The 21846-nt window shown below is 49.4% G+C and overlaps 10 protein-coding genes and 1 non-coding gene across 11 annotated transcripts; 6 read left to right on the top strand and 5 right to left on the bottom strand.

Moving 5' to 3' along the window:
- Window positions 1-908: 908 nt before the first annotated feature.
- Window positions 909-2367, top strand: An14g02900 (uncharacterized protein; the record flags this gene model as incomplete). The annotated part of the gene is made up of 2 exons (XM_001400878.1): window positions 909-948; window positions 1016-2367. The coding sequence occupies 2 exons, from the start codon at window positions 909-911 to the stop codon at window positions 2365-2367; spliced, it is 1392 nt and encodes a 463-aa protein (XP_001400915.1).
- Window positions 2368-2587: 220 nt separating this feature from the next.
- An14g02890 (uncharacterized protein) lies at window positions 2588-3619 on the bottom strand (the record flags this gene model as incomplete). Its single annotated transcript, XM_001400877.1, has 1 exon — window positions 2588-3619. The coding sequence occupies one exon, from the start codon at window positions 3617-3619 to the stop codon at window positions 2588-2590; it is 1032 nt and encodes a 343-aa protein (XP_001400914.1).
- Window positions 3620-4455: 836 nt separating this feature from the next.
- On the bottom strand, window positions 4456-6115 carry An14g02880 (uncharacterized protein; the record flags this gene model as incomplete). Its single annotated transcript, XM_001400876.1, has 3 exons — window positions 4456-5826; window positions 5874-5894; window positions 5942-6115. 3 exons carry the CDS (start codon window positions 6113-6115, stop codon window positions 4456-4458), a joined length of 1566 nt encoding a protein of 521 aa, XP_001400913.1.
- Window positions 6116-7926: 1811 nt separating this feature from the next.
- An14g02870 (uncharacterized protein) lies at window positions 7927-9444 on the top strand (the record flags this gene model as incomplete). The annotated part of the gene is made up of 3 exons (XM_001400875.3): window positions 7927-7944; window positions 7996-8775; window positions 8821-9444. 3 exons carry the CDS (start codon window positions 7927-7929, stop codon window positions 9442-9444), a joined length of 1422 nt encoding a protein of 473 aa, XP_001400912.1.
- Window positions 9445-9482: 38 nt separating this feature from the next.
- Window positions 9483-11055, bottom strand: An14g02860 (uncharacterized protein; the record flags this gene model as incomplete). The annotated part of the gene is made up of 3 exons (XM_001400874.1): window positions 9483-10254; window positions 10343-10587; window positions 10684-11055. 3 exons carry the CDS (start codon window positions 11053-11055, stop codon window positions 9483-9485), a joined length of 1389 nt encoding a protein of 462 aa, XP_001400911.1.
- Window positions 11056-11482: 427 nt separating this feature from the next.
- On the bottom strand, window positions 11483-12020 carry An14g02850 (uncharacterized protein; the record flags this gene model as incomplete). The annotated part of the gene is made up of 3 exons (XM_001400873.3): window positions 11483-11535; window positions 11584-11623; window positions 11712-12020. 3 exons carry the CDS (start codon window positions 12018-12020, stop codon window positions 11483-11485), a joined length of 402 nt encoding a protein of 133 aa, XP_001400910.3.
- A 541-nt stretch (window positions 12021-12561) lies between these two features.
- An14g02840 (uncharacterized protein) lies at window positions 12562-13144 on the top strand (the record flags this gene model as incomplete). Its single annotated transcript, XM_001400872.1, has 2 exons — window positions 12562-12703; window positions 12774-13144. 2 exons carry the CDS (start codon window positions 12562-12564, stop codon window positions 13142-13144), a joined length of 513 nt encoding a protein of 170 aa, XP_001400909.1.
- A 517-nt stretch (window positions 13145-13661) lies between these two features.
- An14g02830 (uncharacterized protein) lies at window positions 13662-15204 on the bottom strand (the record flags this gene model as incomplete). The annotated part of the gene is made up of 4 exons (XM_001400871.3): window positions 13662-14462; window positions 14555-14611; window positions 14721-14914; window positions 15027-15204. The coding sequence occupies 4 exons, from the start codon at window positions 15202-15204 to the stop codon at window positions 13662-13664; spliced, it is 1230 nt and encodes a 409-aa protein (XP_001400908.3).
- A 1195-nt stretch (window positions 15205-16399) lies between these two features.
- On the top strand, window positions 16400-17040 carry An14g02820 (hypothetical protein; the record flags this gene model as incomplete). Its single annotated transcript, XM_059744149.1, has 2 exons — window positions 16400-16777; window positions 16921-17040. 2 exons carry the CDS (start codon window positions 16400-16402, stop codon window positions 17038-17040), a joined length of 498 nt encoding a protein of 165 aa, XP_059602301.1.
- Window positions 17041-18020: 980 nt separating this feature from the next.
- Window positions 18021-18810, top strand: An14g02810 (hypothetical protein; the record flags this gene model as incomplete). Its single annotated transcript, XM_059744148.1, has 2 exons — window positions 18021-18027; window positions 18125-18810. 2 exons carry the CDS (start codon window positions 18021-18023, stop codon window positions 18808-18810), a joined length of 693 nt encoding a protein of 230 aa, XP_059602300.1.
- Window positions 18811-20340: 1530 nt separating this feature from the next.
- 5S rRNA lies at window positions 20341-20459 on the top strand. Its single transcript, XR_009468052.1, has one exon. It is a non-coding gene; the product is annotated as a 5S ribosomal RNA (ribosomal RNA).
- Window positions 20460-21846: the final 1387 nt, after the last annotated feature.

Genomic DNA, 21846 nt, shown 5'->3' with positions numbered 1-21846 from the left:
TGGAACCGTTTATCCGCCCGACCCGAAGTTCGTTGCCGAGTGGTGCGGGTGCGGGAGGTCGGCTGTGTAACATGCCGATACTAACTATCTTTCTGGGTTGGGTTTGGGGTGAGATCTGGGGGGGAGGAGTAGTGCAAATGGTAACTACTTGCTGCTAATGTTTACCATTTTTGGTGATTAATTGCTACCTGCTTACTGGTACAGGGTGAGTCTGGGGTGCGGGGATCGTGCGTCGGCGCATTCCTGAGTCTGCAGGGGTAGAGCAGTCATACTGGATTCGGAAAATAGTGAGGTTGCTGCTGATTGTGGAGGATTGCAGTAGTAAAATGCTGTCAGTGCTAGCTGGTACTCCACTCATTTCAGCTATATTTTGACAGACGCAGCACTGTTACTCCAGTAATAGATTGGTAAAATGGATCTATCGTCGATTTTATTCTATTCCAATTCATGGATATATCACCGAAGTTTCTCACATACCATCTCTGCAAGGGACCCCCTCGCTGATCCCTCACGTCTGTCTCTGACTTCCCACCAACCCATGTCACATAGTGGCTTAGTATTAACCATTTCAACCATACAGCACCATTCCAACCCTAAAGCCATCGGGAGGATCCACGTCTATTGAACCTTGTTTCCCGCCATGACAGCTACTAGACTTTCCAGCCGTCAGCTTGGCCGAGGATCAAGCCCTGCAAGGGCGATGCAAGGGGTGGATGCAGAAACAAGTATCAACGTTCCAACGTCCGTTGCAATGGAACATGTCTGTCTTTACATGCATGACCCTAGCAGGTAGCTTCAGATAGAGACATGCTGACCGCCAGTACAGTATATAGCCTCTTTACTAGACACTATTCTGGATAGTAGGCCTGATACTTTCTTTTCTCACCACTATCACAAGTATTATTACCATGAAGTGGCTCAACCTCCTCCCCATAGCCTTAGGGCTAGGTACCACACCCTCCCCATTACCATCTCTACACATCCATCAAACCATACTAACCAAGCTGATTACCAGCCAACGCAAGCATCATCTCCTTCTCCCCCCCAACGAACCCGGACATCATCTACAGCCTCACCATCCCCAACACCACGACCCTCTCCACCCCAGGCCCCATCTACATCCAAATCACCGCCCCAACCTCCATCCAATGGGTCGGCCTCGGCCAAGGCGCCCAAATGACCGGCGCCAACATGTTCCTCCTGTACACCTCGTCATCCACCAAAATAACCCTCTCCCCGCGCTCCGGCCTCGGCCACTTCGAACCCCAATACACAAGCAACACCCAAATCACCATGCTCCCGGGCACCGGCATCTCCACCATCAACTCCACCACCGCCGCCCTCACCAACAGCTCATCCTCCTCCTCCGACAACACCAGAACAACCATGACGGCCAACTTCCGCTGCGACAACTGTCTCACCTGGCAAGACGGCACCGGCACGATGAACCCCAAGGACCCGAACTTCCCATTCATCTGGGCCTATCGCGAGGGCGTCCCCATCAACTCAGCCGCCATGGACGCGGACATCTCAATCCACGACGACATGGGTGGTATCCAAGTCGATCTCACTCGGGCAGGTATGCCCCCGCAACCTAACACCTCCACTACCGAGGACGACCAAATAAACCCCTTCACCAACTATAACCCAGCTACGGACTCCGTCCCCGTACAAGCCCCCAGCACACCTACCTCCCCGCTCCCCAACCTTACTAAAATGACGCATATCCTCATCACCCACGCAACGCTGATGTCCCTCTCCTTCGTCCTCTTCTACCCGCTCGCTGCTCTGCTCATGCCACTTCCTATATCCCTCCCTGTCGAGAAGTTCCGGCTCCACATGCCACTCCAGATCTTCACGATGCTCATGACGCTTGCTGGCTTCGGATGCGGAATTTACCTCGCGTATGAGACGGGGCAGTTGAAGACGGCGCACCCTATCCTGGGGATTATTGTGGTCGGGGTGTTGGTGCTGTTTCAGCCGGCGATGGGGTGGTTGCAGCATTGGGGGTTCTTGAGGACGGGGGGGAGGACGGTGTGGGGGGTGTGTCATAGGTGGCTTGGGAGGGGGGTTATTGTGGTGGGTGTGGTTAATGGGGGGATTGGGTTGCATGCTGCTAGGGGGATGGGGATGGCGCCGTTGGGGGCGGTCATTGGGTATGCGGTTGTGGCGGGCGTGGTTGGAGTGGTTTATGTGGTGGGTGTGCTGGTGGGGTGGGTGGTGGAGAGGAGGAGGAAGCGGGTGGAGGGGGAGAGGGTAGATGGGGAGGGAGTTGGGGAGGTGCAGAGGGGGGAAAGTGTGGAGGGGAGGGATGTGCGGGAGAATGATGGGGAGAAGGGAGGGAGTGTGGAGGAGAGGGATGGTTAGGATTGTGGTGGTGGAATGGGTGTAGGTTGAGAAGGGAGATATGCTAGTGAGAAATAGTCTTTTCAAGGATCAAGGGTCGGACTAGTGGATCCCACGTGGTGTCAGCACTTTATTTATACCAGAATACTACTACTACAATTACTTAGTTTTCCATAATTAGATTGAATAATCATTATTATCTATACCGTAATCTATATCATAGCCAACATTATAAGCTAGCTTAGAACTTAAGAACAGCCTTGCCCAGGTTCTTTCCATGGAAAATACCCAACAATCCCTCGGGCGCATTCTCAATGCCCTGGGTCTCATGGATCAAAGTCTTAAAAGTGCCCTCCTTGATCCACTTCTGCACATTTTCCTGGTGCTCCTTAGCATACTTATCACCCATACCCTTATCACCGACAATGAAACCGCGCATATCCAGACGCTTGGTCAACACATTGGTAATGTTCTTAATGGGATAACCACCACCGTTGTACTGCGAGATCATACCGCAGACCACAACACGACCGAAATCATTCATCGCGTTGAGCGCAGCCTCGAGGTGCTCACCACCGACGTTCTCATAGTAGATATCCAGACCCTCAGGGGCCAGACGTGCCAGGGCATCAGCCGGCTTCTCCGTCTTGTAGTTGAATCCACCATCGAAGCCCAGCTCCTTGATGATGAAGTCGAGCTTCTCATCCGATCCAACGGATCCAATGACCTTCAGACCCTCGTGCTTAGCGAGCTGGCCGACCAGCTGGCCGACAGCGCCACTAGCGGCGGAGACGAAGATGGTCTCGCCCTTCTTGGGCTTGCCGATCTCGTAGAGGGAGGAGTAGGCAGTCAGACCGGGCATGCCGAGGGCGCCGATGAAGACGCGGAGGTCCTCGATGCCGAGGGGGTTCTCGAGGGCGCGGACGCGGGGGAGCTGCTCAGCGCTGACGGAGATGTACTGCTGGATAGGGAGGAAGCCGATGATCAGGTCGCCCTCCTTGTAGGCGGGGGTGTTGGAGCGGAGGACCTTGGCGATGATGCTGCTGTCGATGGGAGCGTCGAGGGTGAAGGCGGGAGAGTAGGACTTGATGTGGGCGGGGCGCATGCGGCCACGCATGTAGGGGTCGAAGCTGGCATAGAGGGATTGCACGAAGATGCCGCCCTCCGGGGCCGGGGCGGAGGCGTCGTACGAGGCCTGCTTAACGACGACGTCCTGGCCGGGGACGAAGTAGCCGGTGGGGATTTGCTTGAAGACGAGGCTTTGGTTGGACATGGTTGCGATTATGGCTTGGATTTTTAGTAGGTACTTCGAGTAGAGGCAAAAGGGTCTGACGTAGGTTTATATTTCCTGCGGTGGAATCTCGATTACAAAGCATCATGGATGATTCTTTTGTGTATTGCGCCCCCGAAGGCAAACAGAAGCTTCTCGAGACGAGGATTGCATTTTGAGTTACCTAGGCTCTTACCGAAACAGGCTGGTGTGGGTGGGTTTTCGCCAGGGACAACGGACAGATTGGTGCAGAAGCTCCGTTGAACCACGGCTCTGGTGGACCGTGCCGGTGATGAGGCAATCGGGGGATATGCTTGTTCGGGGCATCAACCGGTTCGGCATGATGGCGGCGACTCCCTGCTCGGCAAAGTTAGGATTTTCTTCATCAGTGTGTAACAGATCATTCTGGACATTCCAGAATACAAGTCTTACTGTGTAAAAGATATCCATCTGATAGGATCCCAGCTACGGAAACGCATCTCCGTGAAGGATTAGTTATGTCATACTGGCGGAGCGGATCTTAGAATCAGGAATGGAAGCCGGCGGGTTCCCACATGGCGGGGACTACGGTGTAGAGTTATGCCCTGGGCCGCGGGATAAAGGGACAGGCGGGGGATTCAATGCAGACGGTGAAACTGATTAGTATTCAGCGACCGATGCTTATCAAGCAGAAATAGAATGTGTTGGGACTGAAGAAAATCCCCAAGATACCTCGGCAGTGGCGGATGCTGAGGTTGATTTGAAGTTATCTCCATTATCCCCGGCATTAGTCAGCATAATCCGAGAATTTTTTCCTCGGAAAAGATTCGGTCTTCGGCATCAACAGATTTGGCTTCTATTTACTGCATCTCAACCACACAATTCTTGAACTTTCGACTTGGAACGCCCTTCTCAAACAGTACATCCAACTCTTCAAAGGTCTTTCCTTGTGTCTCTGGCATACACCAGAAACAATATCCCGCGCACAGCGCACCCAACCCCGCAAACAAAAATCCCAGCTTGCCCCGCCAATTCCCCTCGTCTTCATTCATCGCATACGGAATCACCACTGCAAACACTACCGACCACACAAAGCAGCTGACTGTGGCCAGCGCAATGGTCAGTCCCCGCAATCGCGCCGATGATACCTCTGCCAGCAGCACATAGCAGAACGGGCCGAGACTGAGATCATACACGAACGTGCAGGCCAGCATGAGCCCACACTGTCCCCATACCGTGGCCGTGTCTCGCGGAACAACATCGAGCACACCGATCAGGCACTGTACCACCGCCAATGCGGAGCACCCGAATATATACATAGTTCGGCGCCCGACGTAGGGCAGTAATAGCCACGACAGACATGTCCCGACTAATCCCAACGCCGTCAGTCCGATGTTCATCGAGAATGCATGCGACGAGTCCAAGCCCGCCAGCTCCATAAAGTGCACAGCATAGTTGATGAAAAAGACATTTCCGGTGAACGCTTGCATGTTGTAGGCCATCACGCAGATCAGCAGCCGACGGAGGTTTGGCCCACGCAGACATTCCCGGTACGTCGGTCGGTCGGCCTGGAAACTGGCCTCTAGACGCAGTGTCTCTTCAATATGAGATAGTTGGCGCGACACATCTACAGCTGGGGTGGCCAGACGCCGCAGCGATGCTCGTGCCGCTTCGTTGCGACCATGCCGACATAGCCAGTATGGTGGATCGGGGCAGAAGAAGATCAGCGCCAGCATGATACATGGTAGCGCCCACTGCGTCGCGATAGGAATCTTGTACGACATGGTGGTATTCAGCGATTCGGTCCCTTTCAGAATGCCCGATGCGATGAGCGAGCCGATCGAGAAGGCGAGGTTGGTCATAGTAGCGGCGAACCCGCGGAGTGCCAGCGGAGTCACCTCTCCCACATACGCGGAGGCACAAATGGGGTAAAATGCGATGATGCACCCATTGATGAGCTCGCCTACAAAGAGCTGAGCTGGCGTATGACTGAAGAACTGCAGGAAGATAAAGGCGATGGATAAAGACGAGCACACCGCTATCATCACTCGCGGACCAAAGCGATCGTAGGCAAAGCCCGAGCAGAGAGCGCCCACGATGGCCCCTACTAAGTTGGCGTATTGGAAGGCAGAGATCCACCGAGCCGCTAGGACGTATTCCCCATGGTAGTTGTAGCCGTATGTCTTCTTAAAGATGTCGAGACCAACCAGTCCTTTAACAATGCCGCCGTCCTATACCAGTTAGGGCTGCATCTCACATGGAGGATGAGATGACCTACAATGCCTTTCAGAATGGTCGCCTGTGAGAAGTCAACAATTGCTTTTCTAACGAACAAAATTCTCTTACTAGGTTCATGAACGATGCCCAAGCCACAGCCGGCCAGTGCAGTCGCATGGCTTCCCAGAACCCCAGCGCATGTTCCTTTCGAGTGAACTCCTGCGCGAACTCGGCTTCATCTCCCACGCCGAGCGGGATAGCCTGAACGACTGTGTGTCGCTTGTCATCTGGAATATTGCCCATGGCAGTGATGCTGGTTCAGCTCTTCGTACATCATGGAAATCCATCTATATTTATGTGTGGCGCGCCTGCTGTCTTGGCCTTCTTGGCTCGGGTGGTTGCGCCAATCGCTTCGTACAACATCATGTCGGTACCATTTAGTTATCGTACAGTGCTCGATGCCAATGTGCAGCTAAGGATATCTATATCTTTTATTTGCTGAATCCATATCCACATCTGTAATGCCGTGCTAAGCACACTGAACTTGATTGGCAGAAGGTATTGGGACACCCTCTTTTGAGGACCTTGAGGTTTCTGCCGAGACAGCTAATAGTTGGATGCTGGGTAGTAGAGCAAGATATTACATCTTCTATCAAACATTCTTAGTCAAATGTATACCAGCTACATGTTGATACAATACATCCTTGATTTCTGCTGGAAATTATGATAGTGCTTCTTCGGAATATTTCTGAAATTTTTTACTTACTATACATGAATTTGACATTGACTTTTCGAGACCTTCTGAGAAGTATACAATTCATTTCTACTAGTATATCAAGATGAAATTAGATACTAGGACCTTTATCATGTCTGCTATTGGAAAAATATCATCTTAGCATCAAGGATTTTGAGACGTGCCAATCACTGAAAGAGACATAGTCTGAGTTTTGATTATTCCAGAACTCGCAACGATGATCCGCTGGATATATTTCAGGAACAATAACACCACACTAAGACGCATCTCTCCCCTCTGATGTTGTGATTATTCAAGTTGGTATTCAACCAATTGGCCACTGGAAACAACACAAGCCTGTACAGTCTCGGAGCGCAAGTCCCATGACCAAACTCAGCTGCGAGACTATCCTCCACCCTAGCCAATTTGATCAAGCTGAAAGTTTCAGTAACCGCTTCCAGCAGGGTTGCGAGTAGATCAACCCAGCGTAATTTGTCGCATTGGCCGTCTTGCTGAAGGCACCGACAATGGTGGGCATGTTCATCGGCAGGTTTCTCCGCTGCTCCGTAGTATTAGTCAGCATCTGCATATTCTTGAAAACAGTTTCACAGAAGCAATAGAGAAATTTAAGAATAAGCAATGCTACTGTGACGTGGTTGGTTTGATATTTATTTGCTGTTTTAATCACACTCGCTTGACGCGGTGTTTGCACTTTGCGCTCGAGCCAGCTGGGATCCTCGCCACAGAACACCTGCCGAGAGATACTCCGGCGAGCTACGGACAATCTAGACGCACGCACGCAAAGGGTCCAATCATCAAGATGTGCATCTATCATGTGTCTATTTGCTGTTAAGGCTACCCAGGCACCGGAGAACGCCGCCTCAGGCAACAGACCGGAGCCACCGGCTGGCAGCTGAACTTGAAGGCGGAAATTCTCCGACTGGAGGCAAAAGACGCCGTCCGTGCCTCGTGTCACTCATGTCGATAACATCACAGCGCACAGCTCTTCCACGTTCCAGCTGTGTGACGCTTGTCAAGGCGGCATGCTGCAGGTCAACGTGATTGGAAGGTGAGACAAAGACGGCAATTCAGGCGTCCGACGATCAATCTGGCATCCACTCACTGTCGGAGCTAAACAGTTCCCATGCGCACCGCAATGACAAACTAGATTTCACGGTGCGGGGAATGTCAGCAACCTGGCTGAATGCGGCCAGCATATAGAGTTCAAAACAACGGCTTTGGCCGACTATCGTATGGCTAGATTATTTCATCACTCGTAGGCCATTGCGACGGTGTTCCTATATAGTCCCGTCATGCCCTCTATCTTTTGTCTGCTTTCTGTCATTTCCATCACCATAGTTAATCGCAACTTGTAGACATCATGGCTTTGGATTTTACAGTGAGTGATTAATTAACAGTTCTCCCGTCTGCATCCGATCTAACAGGCCAGACCTTTCATAATGTTATCGACAACGAATTGACATCCACGACGCAAACCCGTCATGGAATTAACCCGGCCAACTGCCAGCCCAACCCCGAGGTGCCAGTCTCGACGGCAGAAGATCTCGATCGCGCAGTGGATGCTGCCAGCCGAGCGTTTCGTCAATGGTCACGGACCTCGTTTGACGAGCGTCGCACTGTCATCCATTCCTATGCTGATCTCATCGCGGCCAATAAAGAAGGATTGGCGGCACTTTTGTCCCGCGAGCAGGGCAAATCCCTGAGCCAGGCATCGACCGAGCTGGACATGGCCATTCAGTGGACCCGTTCGCTCAGTACCATTGCCATCCCCAAGACGGTTGTCAGTGAGACAGAAGACCGCGAAGTCATTCAGCGCTATACTCCCATCGGTGTGTCCGCCGCTATTGTGCCCTGGAACTTTCCCGTACTGTTGGCTATCGGCAAAATTGTCCCGGCTGTATACACGGGTAACACTATTATCGTCAAGCCCTCCCCATACACGCCATACTGTGATTTAAAGCTGGCAGAACTGGCAGCCCAATGCTTTCCGCCGGGCGTGGTGCAGGCGCTTAGTGGGGGTGATGATTTGGGGCCGATGATTACCGAGCACCCGGGCATTCAGAAGATTAGCTTCACGGGTTCAATAGCTACGGGTCAGCGTGTCATGGCTAGTTGTGCCAAGACATTGAAGAAAGTGACACTGGAATTGGGCGGGAATGACCCCTGCATTGTCTGCGAGGATGTGGACATTGATGCTATAGTTCCCCAGGTATGTCGCATCATCTACGCTCCTTTAGCTCTACTAATCGTATAGATTGCCTTTCTCTCCTTCCTATGCTCCAGTCAGATCTGCATGATGATCAAGCGCCTGTACGTGCACGAGAAGATCTACGATGAGTTCCGCGACAAACTTGTCCAGCATGTTCAAAGCCTGAAGATGGGCGAGGGGACCCAGCCGGATGTATTTATTGGGCCTCTGCAAAACAAAATGCAATACGACAAAGCCACCGATCTTCTTAACAACATCCATTCCAGCGGTTTCAGCACCCTCTGCAGCAATTCCATCCCAGACCGAACTGGCTACTTCATCACTCCAACAATCGTCGACAACCCGCCTGCGACATCCCGCGTCGTCCAGGAGGAGCCATTCGCTCCAATCCTGCCGCTTCTCAAATGGTCCGACGAGACGGACGTGCTTGCGCGCGCCAACAACACCGATTACGGCCTAGGGGCATCTGTCTGGAGCCGGGACCTGCAGCGCGCACGACGCATGGCAGATCAGCTGGAGGCGGGCACAGTCTGGGTGAACTCGCACTTCGAATGTGCACCATCCGTACCATTCGGAGGACACAAGAAGAGCGGCCTGGGAGTCGAGTGGGGATTGAACGGACTGACAGGATGGTGCAACTCGCAGACTCTGTGGTTACCAAAGCTTTAATCAAATATCTGTATTTAAGGATCTAATGCAATTATACCTCACACAACCGGCCACCTCGCACCCACCTTCCCCCCCAACCCAGCCCTCTCCACGACCTCCCTACTCCGCCTCTCCGCCTCCCTGACCACCTCCCCCTCATCCATCGTCACCAACTCGCCCTCCCTAACCACAACCCTCCCATCCACCATCACAAACCTCACATCCCTCCCCGTAGCCGTATATACCACCGCACTAACCGGATTGAACCACGGCTGCATCTCCACGCCCCTGGCATCAATCGCCACAATATCCGCCTTCTTCCCCACCTCCAAGCTCCCAATACTATCTTGCAACCCCAGCGCCTTGGCCCCATTAATCGTCGCCATTTCCAGCACTTCTTCTGCACTCACAACCGTAGGATTCCCACTCACTCCCTTATGGATAATCCCCGCCAGCTTCATCTCCTGCAACATGTCGCAGGTGTTATTGCACGGCGCACCATCCGTCCCTAGCCCGATATTCACCCCAGCACGCTGCAGATCCGGCACACGACATGTCCCGGACGCGAGCTTTGCATTGGAGGTGGGGCAGTGCGCGACGTGCGTCCCGGACTTGGCTAGAAGGGAGATGTCCCCGTCGTCGAGGTGGACCATGTGCACCAGTACTGTAGATGGGGAGAGCAGGCCGACGCTGTCGCAGTACGTCATGGGGGTGTGGTCGACGGAGGAGAAGAAGTCCCGGTCTGCGGAGACTTCGGCGCAGTGCATGGTGATGGGGATGTTGTGTTTGGCTGAGAGGGCGGTCATTTCTTTGTAGAGGGAGGCAGAGACACTGATAACATCGTTAGTTTATCCATCACCACCCAGATCTCCCCCATGGACACCGGAAAATAGAGAGATAGAAAGGGGGAAATATATACCCCCCCGGCGTCCTCGCCCCAAACCAAACCCTAATCCGATCATCCGCCTTCCCATTCCACTTCTCCCACATCTTCATCGTACCTAGCAACGAAGTCTCCCGATCCTCAATCAACCCCGGATGCATCGCCCACGCATCATCTTTCGCATACCGGCCAGTATCCATGACGATCTTGCCCAAGCAGCCTCGAATCCCGCTCTCCTCGACGGCGCGACATAGCCCATCAAACCCATACCTGTCTGCGAACTATATCCCCCCTCCCAAATATGAGTAATTAGCATCTCTCTCCCTCTCCAAAAACCACAAACCCAACAGAAAAATTAAATGAAATGAGAAACACACCATACTCTCCAAAAAACACGTCGTCCCACTTTTCAACATCTCCGCAATACTCAACCTCGCAGCGGCGTACCCATCCTGGGGAGTGAAATTACCCTGTAAGACCCAGATGCGCTCGCACAGCCAGGATACCAGCTCGAGGTCATCTGCGCAGCCGCGGAGGAGGGTCTGGGCGGTGTGCATGTGTGTGGAGATCAGCCCGGGGATGAGGATGTGGCCGGTGAGGTCGATTAATTCTTCGTCGGGGTATTTGGCTAGTAGGATGGGGGTTTTGTCGATGTCGGTTATGTAGCTGGATTGCGTGCGGAGGGCGCCGTTGGTGAGGATTGTACGGGTCGGGGAGAGGGTAAGGATTGTGGCGTTGGTGAGGAGCATTTTGGTTTGTGGTTTGGTTTTGGGAATAGGAGTGGGTTTGAGTGGGATGTGAGGCTTGTAATTTGTGGGTATTAGTGATGGTGGTTGTGGTTTGTGTAGGGGGGTATTGTTTTATAGATGGGAAGGTGGCGGAGGTCGCCGATGCGGGGGTGAAGGGGGTCGCCTGGGGGAGTTGGGGATAGAGATAAGATAAGATTGTAGTATGACTTACTACTATGTACACAAACACATTGCCTTTTGCTGAGTTGGCTTGTATCCTGCTCAAATCTAGGAGTTTGAAAAGTCAAACGTATGATAATGTAGTAGTACGATATATCTCGAAGTTTGTTCCAGTTCTAGTAGTTAAGGTACCCTCCATATACCCCGAAGGCGGGCGGCCTGTGTAGAAAACGACCATCCTTTCATTCATGTAAAGCAACACCAGATGTCAAGCTAATCTTAGAGAAATAGGGAAAGTGAACGACGGTGCTGACGCTCGTTCTGTAAATATCAGCTGGAAGCAACCTCAGAAATCAATCCGAAACGTACCATATGAAGGATAACGTGCTGAATCACTGAAGAAGCACTCCTGTAATCAATGAGTCACGACGAACCCTAGATACTCTTATCGGGCAAATACCTATCTCGAGGGCTCAAGGATTGGGAGAAGGCTGTACAGTCTCTCCAAACAGGAAAATAGGTTGCTTGTTGCTGAAGTGAACAACATCTCCCATAACCTCCGCGACCTCGGGGCTCTCAAATGCTCTCTTCATCCCCTCCTCACTTTCCCAGTGTACTCGGCTACCAACGGCATACACAGGGGCTGTACCATCCAAGGACGGACCAAACTTGGTGACAGACCAGCTCTTCAGACCGTACTTTGACCAATGCTTCTCAATTAGCCTCATGTGAACATTGGTGTAGTAATCGATGTCGTATTGGGCATCGGTCTCGTTGGGAAAGACGACGGTGATTGTATAAGTCATGTTGATGGAGACTTGTGAATGAAAGACTCTCCAAGAGCTAATGTGTTCTGGGGTACGAAATGTTACTAAGGAAGTTGGGTATTTTAACCCTTCTGACTGAAGGGCGAGGTCAGTCTTATGTAGGTTTCATCCTTGCCATTGGGGTGATTTACATCCGCTAAGTCCGTAAGCTTACTGACTTTTCGTAGACTTCCGGCTATTTCTAGTCATTCATTCAAGGTTCCACTAAATATATGGAGAATAATTAGTGGCAAGGCCTACTCTAGATTTGTGTCCGGAAATATACCGTAATATGACTGGGCGTCATTAAACAAATGCATGTGAATCCACCGAACATATCCTCCTTGATCAGTTAGTTCTTGTCCTTTGACCCGAGACTTCAAGCATAAGCAAGAAACGAACTACTACCATGCTGCTGAAACAAAAGTTCATCTTCGTCCTCTCTTCCTAGAACATTCTCTCAAGTCGAGGCACGCCCATCGGATGGTATCTTTCATAGCTAGTTCATTCCTACTACAAACTGGCGCCCGTTTTTGATATCATGGTCTCGTCTGCTGTTGGCGATGAAGCACTCCTAAGTCCCCAGTCGATTGAAGCAACAAAAGAGGATCCAGGATGCGTGGTCTTTCTGAAGGAGAATTCCAGTGTCTGGAAGAACACAGCAAAGCTCGACACCTTGTTGGGTAAGGCGTCTGAGTTTGCAGGGATATTCTGTGTTGGTGGTCACGGTCGTAAGTTAGCTCCCATTCAAAGGTGCGGGATTTCTAGAGGCCGGCAAAGTCGTGTCAGCCGTGTGCCATGGTCCTGCTGCCCTGGCCAATGTCAAGTTATCGAATGGGACCTACTTGATTGCAGAACAGAATTTCATTGGCATCTCTGATGTGGAGGAAGACATTATTCAATTTAGTCGAGATATGTCCTTCTTGCTGGAGACGGAACTACGCAAGTATGGAGGAATCTATGAGAAGGCCGTTGGCCGCTTTGGCGTCAAGGTTCTCACCAGTGGAGAGAACGGCAAGTTGTATACAGGTCAGAACACGTCGAGCTCCGCACTTGTTGGCGACAATATCATCAGAGCTGCTGGGATGTACTTTGCTGATGCTACTAAGCAATACCTCTTTTAGTATTTGGATTGATTTAGTGACTCTTATTCGAGACAGATGGGCTTCCAGGATAGAACGCCAGTATCATGATCACTGGTTATGTAGTTGCCCGACAAACCTGGAACGCACTATGATTCACGACCCACTTGTAAATCTGATGCTGATATTTCAGCCAATAAGAGCAAAATTGTCAGCAAGGTGCAGCCGCCGTTCAGAGCATTGATCTAGTTTACTGCAAGCATCGACCAATCGGGTTGAAACTGTAAGCAGATAGCGTTCTCCACTTCAGAGCCCAATGGAGCGCCTCTCCGGGTGCCAAAGCCGTTGCTGCGACATCAGGGCCGAGATCCCCCTGCATATAATAGGATCTCACAAAAACCAGTACCTAAGAACCAGCTACTGTAGGATAGTGGCTGATTTCAAGTATGGATAAGGGTCCCAATCGGTCAATGGACGCTCAAAATCAAGAAAAGCAAATTACGTAGCTAGCAATGGAATAATAAAAGTTCATCAACCTTTCACCATTACAGTTACATGCTTATATATCAATCGAAGCAAAGATGCGTTCCCATACCAAAGGCCTCTCGCCTCTCCTGGCCCTCCAACTATTTGTTGAACGGAGAATCTCCGGACACCCTCGAAGAAAGACCCCCCATTTCTTAGCAAATTCCTCAGTAACCTCCCAATTCTTAGGATCCCAGGGTGTTCCCCATACGAGGAGCGTGGCGTTACTGCTACGCGTATCCCAGAAAGCCGTCATATCATGGCACAGTTCATCATCATCAAGATCATCGCCTGCTTGGATAAGATTGTCCCTCATGCACGGGAACGGAAAGACATCGAGCCACGGATGATGTGGAGTCGCACGCTGCAGGGCTGTTGGGCGTAGACTGTAGGGAATGCTGACCTGATTCCTCGGTACGACATAGGGACCATGGTTGGAGAAAATGGATATTGTATCATCCTGGCATAGCCATTCGGCGGTCATGCCTAACGCAATGGCATTCTGGTAGGCTGCCCGGAGCACATTCATCCTGCTTAGATTCAGTAGCATGTCGGTCTGTGGTGATCCGCCAAGGTAGCTGTGCAAAGCCCCGGTTTCAAAGTCGGCCATCAGCTCGTGGACATTGGGAGGGGCAAATGTGCATCGGAAATGCTCGTCTCTGGATAGTCTACATGTAATTGCGCCCGATGGGGGAAGCGGGCTTTGAGGATGTGGAGAGCTCAATGATGATAGGTTGTGGATATTGTTTGCGGCTCCCGATGATTGGACATCTTTCCGTTGGCGTGCTCCTGAGTAGAGGAGAGGATTATTTGTCAGTAAAAAAGGTGCCAGCATCTATATTGCGCAAAGCTGGGCTCTAGGTCCTCACGATAGGCTCTCTGGTTGAGGCGATTCTGCACTCGGCGCCGTATAGCCCGATTGCTCACTCCGCTCCAGTTATCCTCGGGAGCAGCGGCCGCTGCGGGCTGTGATCTCCGTTGCAGCTGCATTCGGAAAGTTCTATGGCACAAGGGAGGGGTGGTCTGACCTTACCACTTTCTACACGGGGCGAGGCTGACATGTGGCTCTTAAATAGATGCGCAAGACGCTTACACTTCGGTTATCATTGGCTCGTTTATCAGTCAATCCGCTGGTGGGGCCAATGGAGATGGAGTGGGTCGAGGGTCTCTTAACTCCGGGTATCTGTTTATTGGGTTGTTCTAGGGACATGATAATGTAATTGAGCCTGGAATCATTTGGCACTTGCAGGACAGCAGTTCCAACAGGAAGAAACCGTATCATTTTGTCTACGCGGTGGTCAAGTTGTTATGAATTTTGCAGGATAGAACCATATCTGGGAGCTCTACAGAGTGCATCTAATAGTAAAGATCTAGATTTCACGATATATTTTGTCCATACCGATATTATTTGCCGTATCTATAAAGCTGCCACTTTTGCTGCAAAAGAGACCCGGTATGCCACATGTGTTGGCCTTCGTGCAGTGTCTGTAGCGCTTGCTATGTCCGGTGTCGAAGGTCATGGCGCCGAGACAGAGGGGAGAGACCCAGTTTGCGGTGGAGGGAAGGGTGACAGACATGACGATTTTGATTTTGGGGTACAGTACTAGGCAAATGCTTGGGAACGGTGATCCTGGGGTGTTGGATACGCTATTGTTTATAGTCATTATATACTGGTGGTCTATGATGCTTTCTGATGGCAAGTGACGGAGATAAGCTCAAAGTCCGGATGATGCGTGCAGCTTACACCCTGAACGCGGGTCGGATCCAGTCTACAGTTTGGCGGCCTCTTGGCAGATCCTGATCAAGACATTTCTCGGACGCAATAACCAGTTAAATAGACATTATCTCGATCACTGATAATCGTGCAATGATACTAAAGAACGATCTACATAGCTCTTGGCTTGAATGCATGACATAGTTGGTGTTCTTTGCGTTTCCAAAAACGGCCCGTATATCGCACAATTAATAAACTCCGTACCCATGGTATATAACTTACTGGTACAATTATCCAATGAAAATACAGTCTGCCAAGCATAGTTCACATGGCCTACCAGCAGCAAAGAATGTCTTTATCGAACTCGAGGGACAGGGCTTGATATATATTCCTCCTTTACTCGATGTGGAGGTCAATGCTTGACTTTAAAGAAGGACTCACCATTTTAACCTCCTTCGAGTCCATAATTGGCATAAGAGAGTTGCATTCTCTCGCTAAATTCTGGTGTATAGATCTGCAGAATCGATAAGTTGAAGTGATGAATGTCAAAACCGCAATTTCTTCAATAGTGAGAGACCAAAAAAGAAATTTCATTTGAAAGGGGCTATTGTAAAGTAGCAGTGTAGCCGGGGATAGAGATAAGATTGAAAGGATTTACAGTATCGGTTTTTGATTGTTGTTGAATGGTTAACCATGCACAGCCTCAAAGTCACTCAGCAGCGAGCAACTGCTCAGAAAAGAGTTATGTTCTCATGTCTCCTTCTCTTCCTGCTGGATTGGACACATGTTACCTACGATTAGCCATTTTATGCAAACATCGTCATGTTGAAGGAATACATATTCATTCCTCCGGAATATTCTTCCGCTCTAAGGATGTCATGATATTTCCAGGGGGCCCGATGCACATCCTGCACGCCACAACGAAGATTACCAAAACACAGATTCCCGGGCTACACCGCCAAAGATGCATATGAATGAGTTAGTCTCCATCGAGTGTTACAAGCTAACCGAAGGTGTCATATAGTCATGCACTGACATGCTACCTTAGAGACCCTTTCATGTCTGGGTGGGCATCCGGCTCCTCACGACATGAGGGCTCCAAGCCAAGGAAGCGCAATAAGGATGTTCCTCCCCTCGGGCTCTCGCGCATCACGCCTGATATGAGGAAGCGAATGGAAGAAGAATGGATTTTATTGAAAGGGAAGTTGTTCGGTTCTTTTGAAGACACGTGGGAGCATCCTGATGGTCCAAAAGAGGAGGACTCATATAATGATGACCCATATCCCGATGAATCGTCTGAGGAAGGCGCGCACGATGAAGAATGGTCTGATAATGAACGGTCTGAAGAGGGACTACTCGACAATGATTCATTTGACGATGAGCCGTCCAATGATAGTTCACCCCAAGATCAGGGGTTCTGGCAATATATTTGTAACGTGTGTTCGCAAGTCTGGGATGGTATCAAAACCGGATTCTGAAAGGTATTTGATGCAATCAAATCCTCGCTCTCTTGGTTATGGGATATTCTAGGTGGTGTTGAAAGCTGGATCAACCAGCATCTGGACAACTTTGTTTCCAGGATCACACAGATATTCATGGGTTCCGATCAGCAAATCATGAGGGAATACATCCCTTTGGTCACAAGGGGTTTTTGAGATTTATCCTAATTGCCGTTGAGTACAATGAGTTGGTTAATTAGAAAGAAAAATCTGTGGAGGGTTTATTTTTAAGCTGAAGTCCGAATTTGGAAGTTTTCTTTGCCGCGATTGAGAAAAGCAAGAAGGTAGTAGCAAAGTAAGGCTATCTTGAATGAGAGGACGCTCTATATACCAGAATCAACCTTAGTAGGAGCTAAGTTGTCTATGATATATGATGCTTCGTTCGATAACGATTTTGTCTATCGTTATATTGCACCTACCGTTCAAAATATATTTGTCCGCTTAGCGAGACAGAGCTCAACAGATACTTCTATTTATCCTTGGATATAAACAACCTCATGAGGCCGAGAGAAATGTTCCTGCAAATCTAAGTCTTCTCTAATATATCTACAATATAGGTTCTGAATGCTTAAGAATGGTGTTTCTTGTAGTAGCGAAAGGAGAACAAAGAAACTTGAGTGACAAAATCCCGTACTAGTAATTGAACGGACTCGCTAGAAAAGAAATATTACTTGTGAGAAAGAGCATCTGGTGCATTAATGGTATAAACAGTAGTTCATATTTTATTCCCAAGAGTTAGTACATCAAGAGTGATGCGCAAGAAGATGGTTGCGCCTCAAGGGTCAATTCTGTGTGCAAATCTCCTCGAGTATCGGAACTAGCCTGAAACATATTCAGACAATACCTTAATATTCCACATATAAGACACGCAAGATTTTATTGTATAACTGGAAACTCCAACATTACATGTAATTCTACCTCTCCTAAAGAATAGGACAAGGTTACACATTGAATGACGGGGTGGCTTACTGTCATGCGCGTATTACCGCCGGCATCCATGCTACAACGAAGTGAAGGAAATACCCGATGTAGTCTGACAGCAGTTTGGTTTTCCTCTAGCCCAGGTAACATATAAGGAAGAGAGCCAGTTGTCGAACATATGTACATGACAGAGTCCCTCTAATAGAATCGTCAAGTTATTTCATCTGTGGGCAAGTCCACCACATCAAGGGTCAGAATCATGACCAGTAAGTGCCTCCTGGACTCGATATTGCCTGTAGAATCAAAGGCGTATCCCATATTCACACAGCCTACATTCATCAACTAATATCTCATATCTCATAGACCTAAAGAGCAGCATTCACAACTCCCCACTCCCCTCTCTCGAAGATGAAAGATACAACGAGATCGAAGGTGTCAACTACACCGCAGGCTATGTAAAGCAGCTCAGCTCAGATGATGAACTCCTCGCCGGAGCCTGGGGCATGAAGGACACCACAGAGATATGGGACCTGTGCTACCGAAGCGGCCCACGGATGACGAAAATCCTCGAGGACTTTGTCGGTTGCATGAAGCCTTCAAAGAGGGCCCAGGATGACGCAAGGGACATTCTGACTATTGACATGCAGCTATTTGGTTGGTCCCAAGACATGTCTTATATATCAATTTTTGATGACACCGAACCTCCCAAAGTGGACTGGGATAAGGTCACGATGAGCAATGTTATCGGGATCACTGCGATCTGGACTTTACATGAAATGGCCAGGATCAAACCAGCAATGTTCCGTCACACCTACCAATACATCCCTGGAGAGAGAAATCCTTTCAAATTGGATCCCTATGATCTTCTCCATGGGATTATGCTTTTGCGCTGGGTGCTTCGCACCTGGAACTTTGATCGCGACCAACAGCCAGATAGGCCTCGGCCATTGAGGGCTAAGGAGAGACGCTTTTGGAGACCGAAAGCGCGGGATATATCGTTCGCACCATTGCCGGAGCCAGAGGATAGTGAAATGATGGATGTTGATTGAACGATGGCATAGCACAGTGGATGATGCGATACTGTGGTGCTTGAGTAGTCCATCCTTGGGGCTCTAGGGCAAATCATCAATTGCGCTGGTATTCTAGGCGAGGGAAAGTTTGATATAGATACATGATGAGTTTACGTTACTATATTAAGCGAACAGACTGTGGGGTGCTTAGGTAAAAAATGATAGTAAATCTGGTCTATGCAATATGCTTCAAGGATTCTGGCAGATATCTTGAGTTGTGCCACAGGTCTACATACTTAGGACCTGAATAAACATCGATTATCCTTCCTCCGCAGACGACATGTGTGTGCTAGTGACAGAACTGAAGTCCTCATACAGCGACTGCATGTTCTCATAACCATCACTCCAACATTTCCTGATAATATCCTCACAAAGCAATCCACTTATCACAGGGAGATCTTTCGATTCCGGCCAGCGATACTGTTCAAAGTAGTCATACCAGAAGGCACGCCATGCTGCGATTGATTAGATGATGTATCCAATGCCGAGTATGTCGACTCGCGAAAAGAGATCTTTCATGTAGATAGCCTTCATATTAGCATCCAACGCAAATATTTCAGCATTACCAAAGTCAGCGACCTTTGGGCTTTCATTATGAACAGGTATGTTGTTGGGCTTGACATCTTGCTGGAGAATCTTGCGAGAATGGATATACCAGAATGTCTCGACAATTGTTTCAATCCATAAGGCCCGGATTACTTCAGACGGCTTATCGTCGTTTCGAATATAGTTTTCAAGATCTCCTTGTTGTGTGTATGCGAGCTTTATTGCGCCCGTGGAATGGTCATGAACACCTAAGTAGGGAATAATCCCTTTATGACTTCCCAGGCGCTCGTAGATCTGCCTCTCCGTGCTGATCATATCGCGGTACATTTGATTGTAAGGCTCGTTGTCGGGATGGTACCTTGGATGTCTAATGATGGTATTTTGGTCGGCATTGCAAATGTATCCGGAGTAGCCTATTGCAATACAACTTGGTGGCTGCTTCAGGTGCACAATTTTTCTATTACTATCGGACTGTTGTTCGATAATATGCTGGTCAATGACAACGGTGATTGTCTCTTCTGAGGAATCAGCATCCTAATTGACCGGATTAGTAGAGTGCGTTCAGACGTTTTTCGATAAAACACGGACATTCTGACAATGTTCCTGCATCTCCAGCTCCATCAATGATTGGTATGGTCGATTCGGTGGGTTGGGAGTGGAAGTAACGTTTTTGTTAAGTAATTGGGAGATAAATACACGGACTGGGGACTATATATCTCAGCGAAGTAGATTTTCAAGTTAGAGCATGAGAATATCATGATGTGCATGTATTTCCCTATCACTAGAGACCATATCTCTGCTACGGACAAGATACAGTGAAGAAGGGGGGGTGTCGCGCAACTCAGACGGAACTCAAAGCATGCATGTGTACATTCACAGTACTCTACTAAAGCTCAATTTGTCACGCAGGGCCTTTGTTCTTTCAACAGGTCGCATATAAGAATGATCAAAGATATAATAAGCACATACGACCACAGGGTGTGGAAAATAGGGCTTCCCGTCCGCTCAGCCGTACTCAAGCCACACGCCGGGAGGTTAGTAGTTGGGTGGGTGACCACCAGCGAATCCCTTCTGTTGTATGTTTTTCTATTTTATAATTTTGTTTTTAGAGAGAGATAATGCTTGTGCGCACAAATTATACTGAACAGAATCAATATAAGTAGCATAAGTGCTCCAGTGGATGCATTAACTGTCCTTTGATTAGAGTCAGGTGAACCTGACATACTTGGTATTTGAGACATAGGGAAAATCTTCATCTCACACCAGTTTCCACGTTGCAATAGTCGCGCGACTGTCTCTTTCTACCTCACATTATTATGATACTAACGGCGGAGAAGAGAAATCCGTATCGTCCTTGAAGGGCCAGTTCCGCCAGCAGATATCACGCTCATCCTCCTCAGCCTGCCGCAGCATCTCTAATCTGTATTCCAAGTTCCTCCGAGACGCCCACTCAAATTTCGCAGGTTCTGTACCACCTTCGGGGTCAATACCTAAGTCGTTCCTGATGATAGTTAGGAGTTCCTCGGACTCATTCCACTCATTTGACTCCTCCATTGCTGTCCGTCGCTCTTGATCAGAGAACGTCACCGGACAGCATTCCGATGTAATGTTACTCCAGACGTGCGATGTTGTGATAGCAACAAGACCAGCACGAAGGTTAATGACATCTCCATCCCAAGGGTACCCTGTTTGTTGATACAGATAGTGTCGCATGCCAAGGTACGGGATCTTCAAGGTGCTCCAGTGGATATCATTATACAACCCAGTAGCTGCTGTGGAGTAGAGATTTGCTTCCTCGGAACGAAATTCAGCTTTTGCTTCCATCTGTTCCTCGATGCTCATATTGGAAAAAGTATCTGGGAGGGATGGAATCTGTAAGCTTTGAGTCTTCGACGAATCATGCTCGCAAAAGGCTGGATAGCCTGCCTGCATGAAGAGCGGGAAGATGATACTATCCTGCCAATCTATGATACTAGCAATCTTTGCGGAATTGGGCGCTATCAAGATGTTGTTCAGATTCAAGTCCGGATGTCGCAGAATGGGAGAAGTATGGTCTGGGTTTGTTGGTACCAACGAAGGGGCAAGTTTCAGGAATTCCGAGAGGAGTGAGGTATATTCCGACGGTTCGATATCTGAGTGGTAGGAAGTAGATGTACTTCGTGGTCGGGGTTTTGCATGTTGCAATATGCAGGCGGTCACTCGGCGAGCAGCGGATGTAAAGCAATCGTTGGGCGAGAGCCCTGTCACAATGGTAAGATGTTTTTCCAGCTATAGGAATCCTCAGAACCAACTCACAGGGACCACGATCGATCTTAGTTGCACTTCGATCGCCGTGCCAGAACTGCCGTGCAGAAATAGGACCGATGCAGTAATCTTCTAATGGAAGCGGTATCTGCAAATCCCCTTGAAGATCTCTTCTGTGGTATAAGCTTCCGTATCCGGGAAATGAATGAGCGAAAAGTTTCTGCT

Source organism: Aspergillus niger (assembly GCF_000002855.4).
Source record: "Aspergillus niger supercontig An14".
In the NCBI taxonomy this organism is placed as follows: domain Eukaryota; kingdom Fungi; phylum Ascomycota; class Eurotiomycetes; order Eurotiales; family Aspergillaceae; genus Aspergillus; species Aspergillus niger.
The sequence above is the reverse complement of the archived record's forward strand: the minus strand, read 5'-3'. Positions and strand labels throughout refer to the sequence as shown.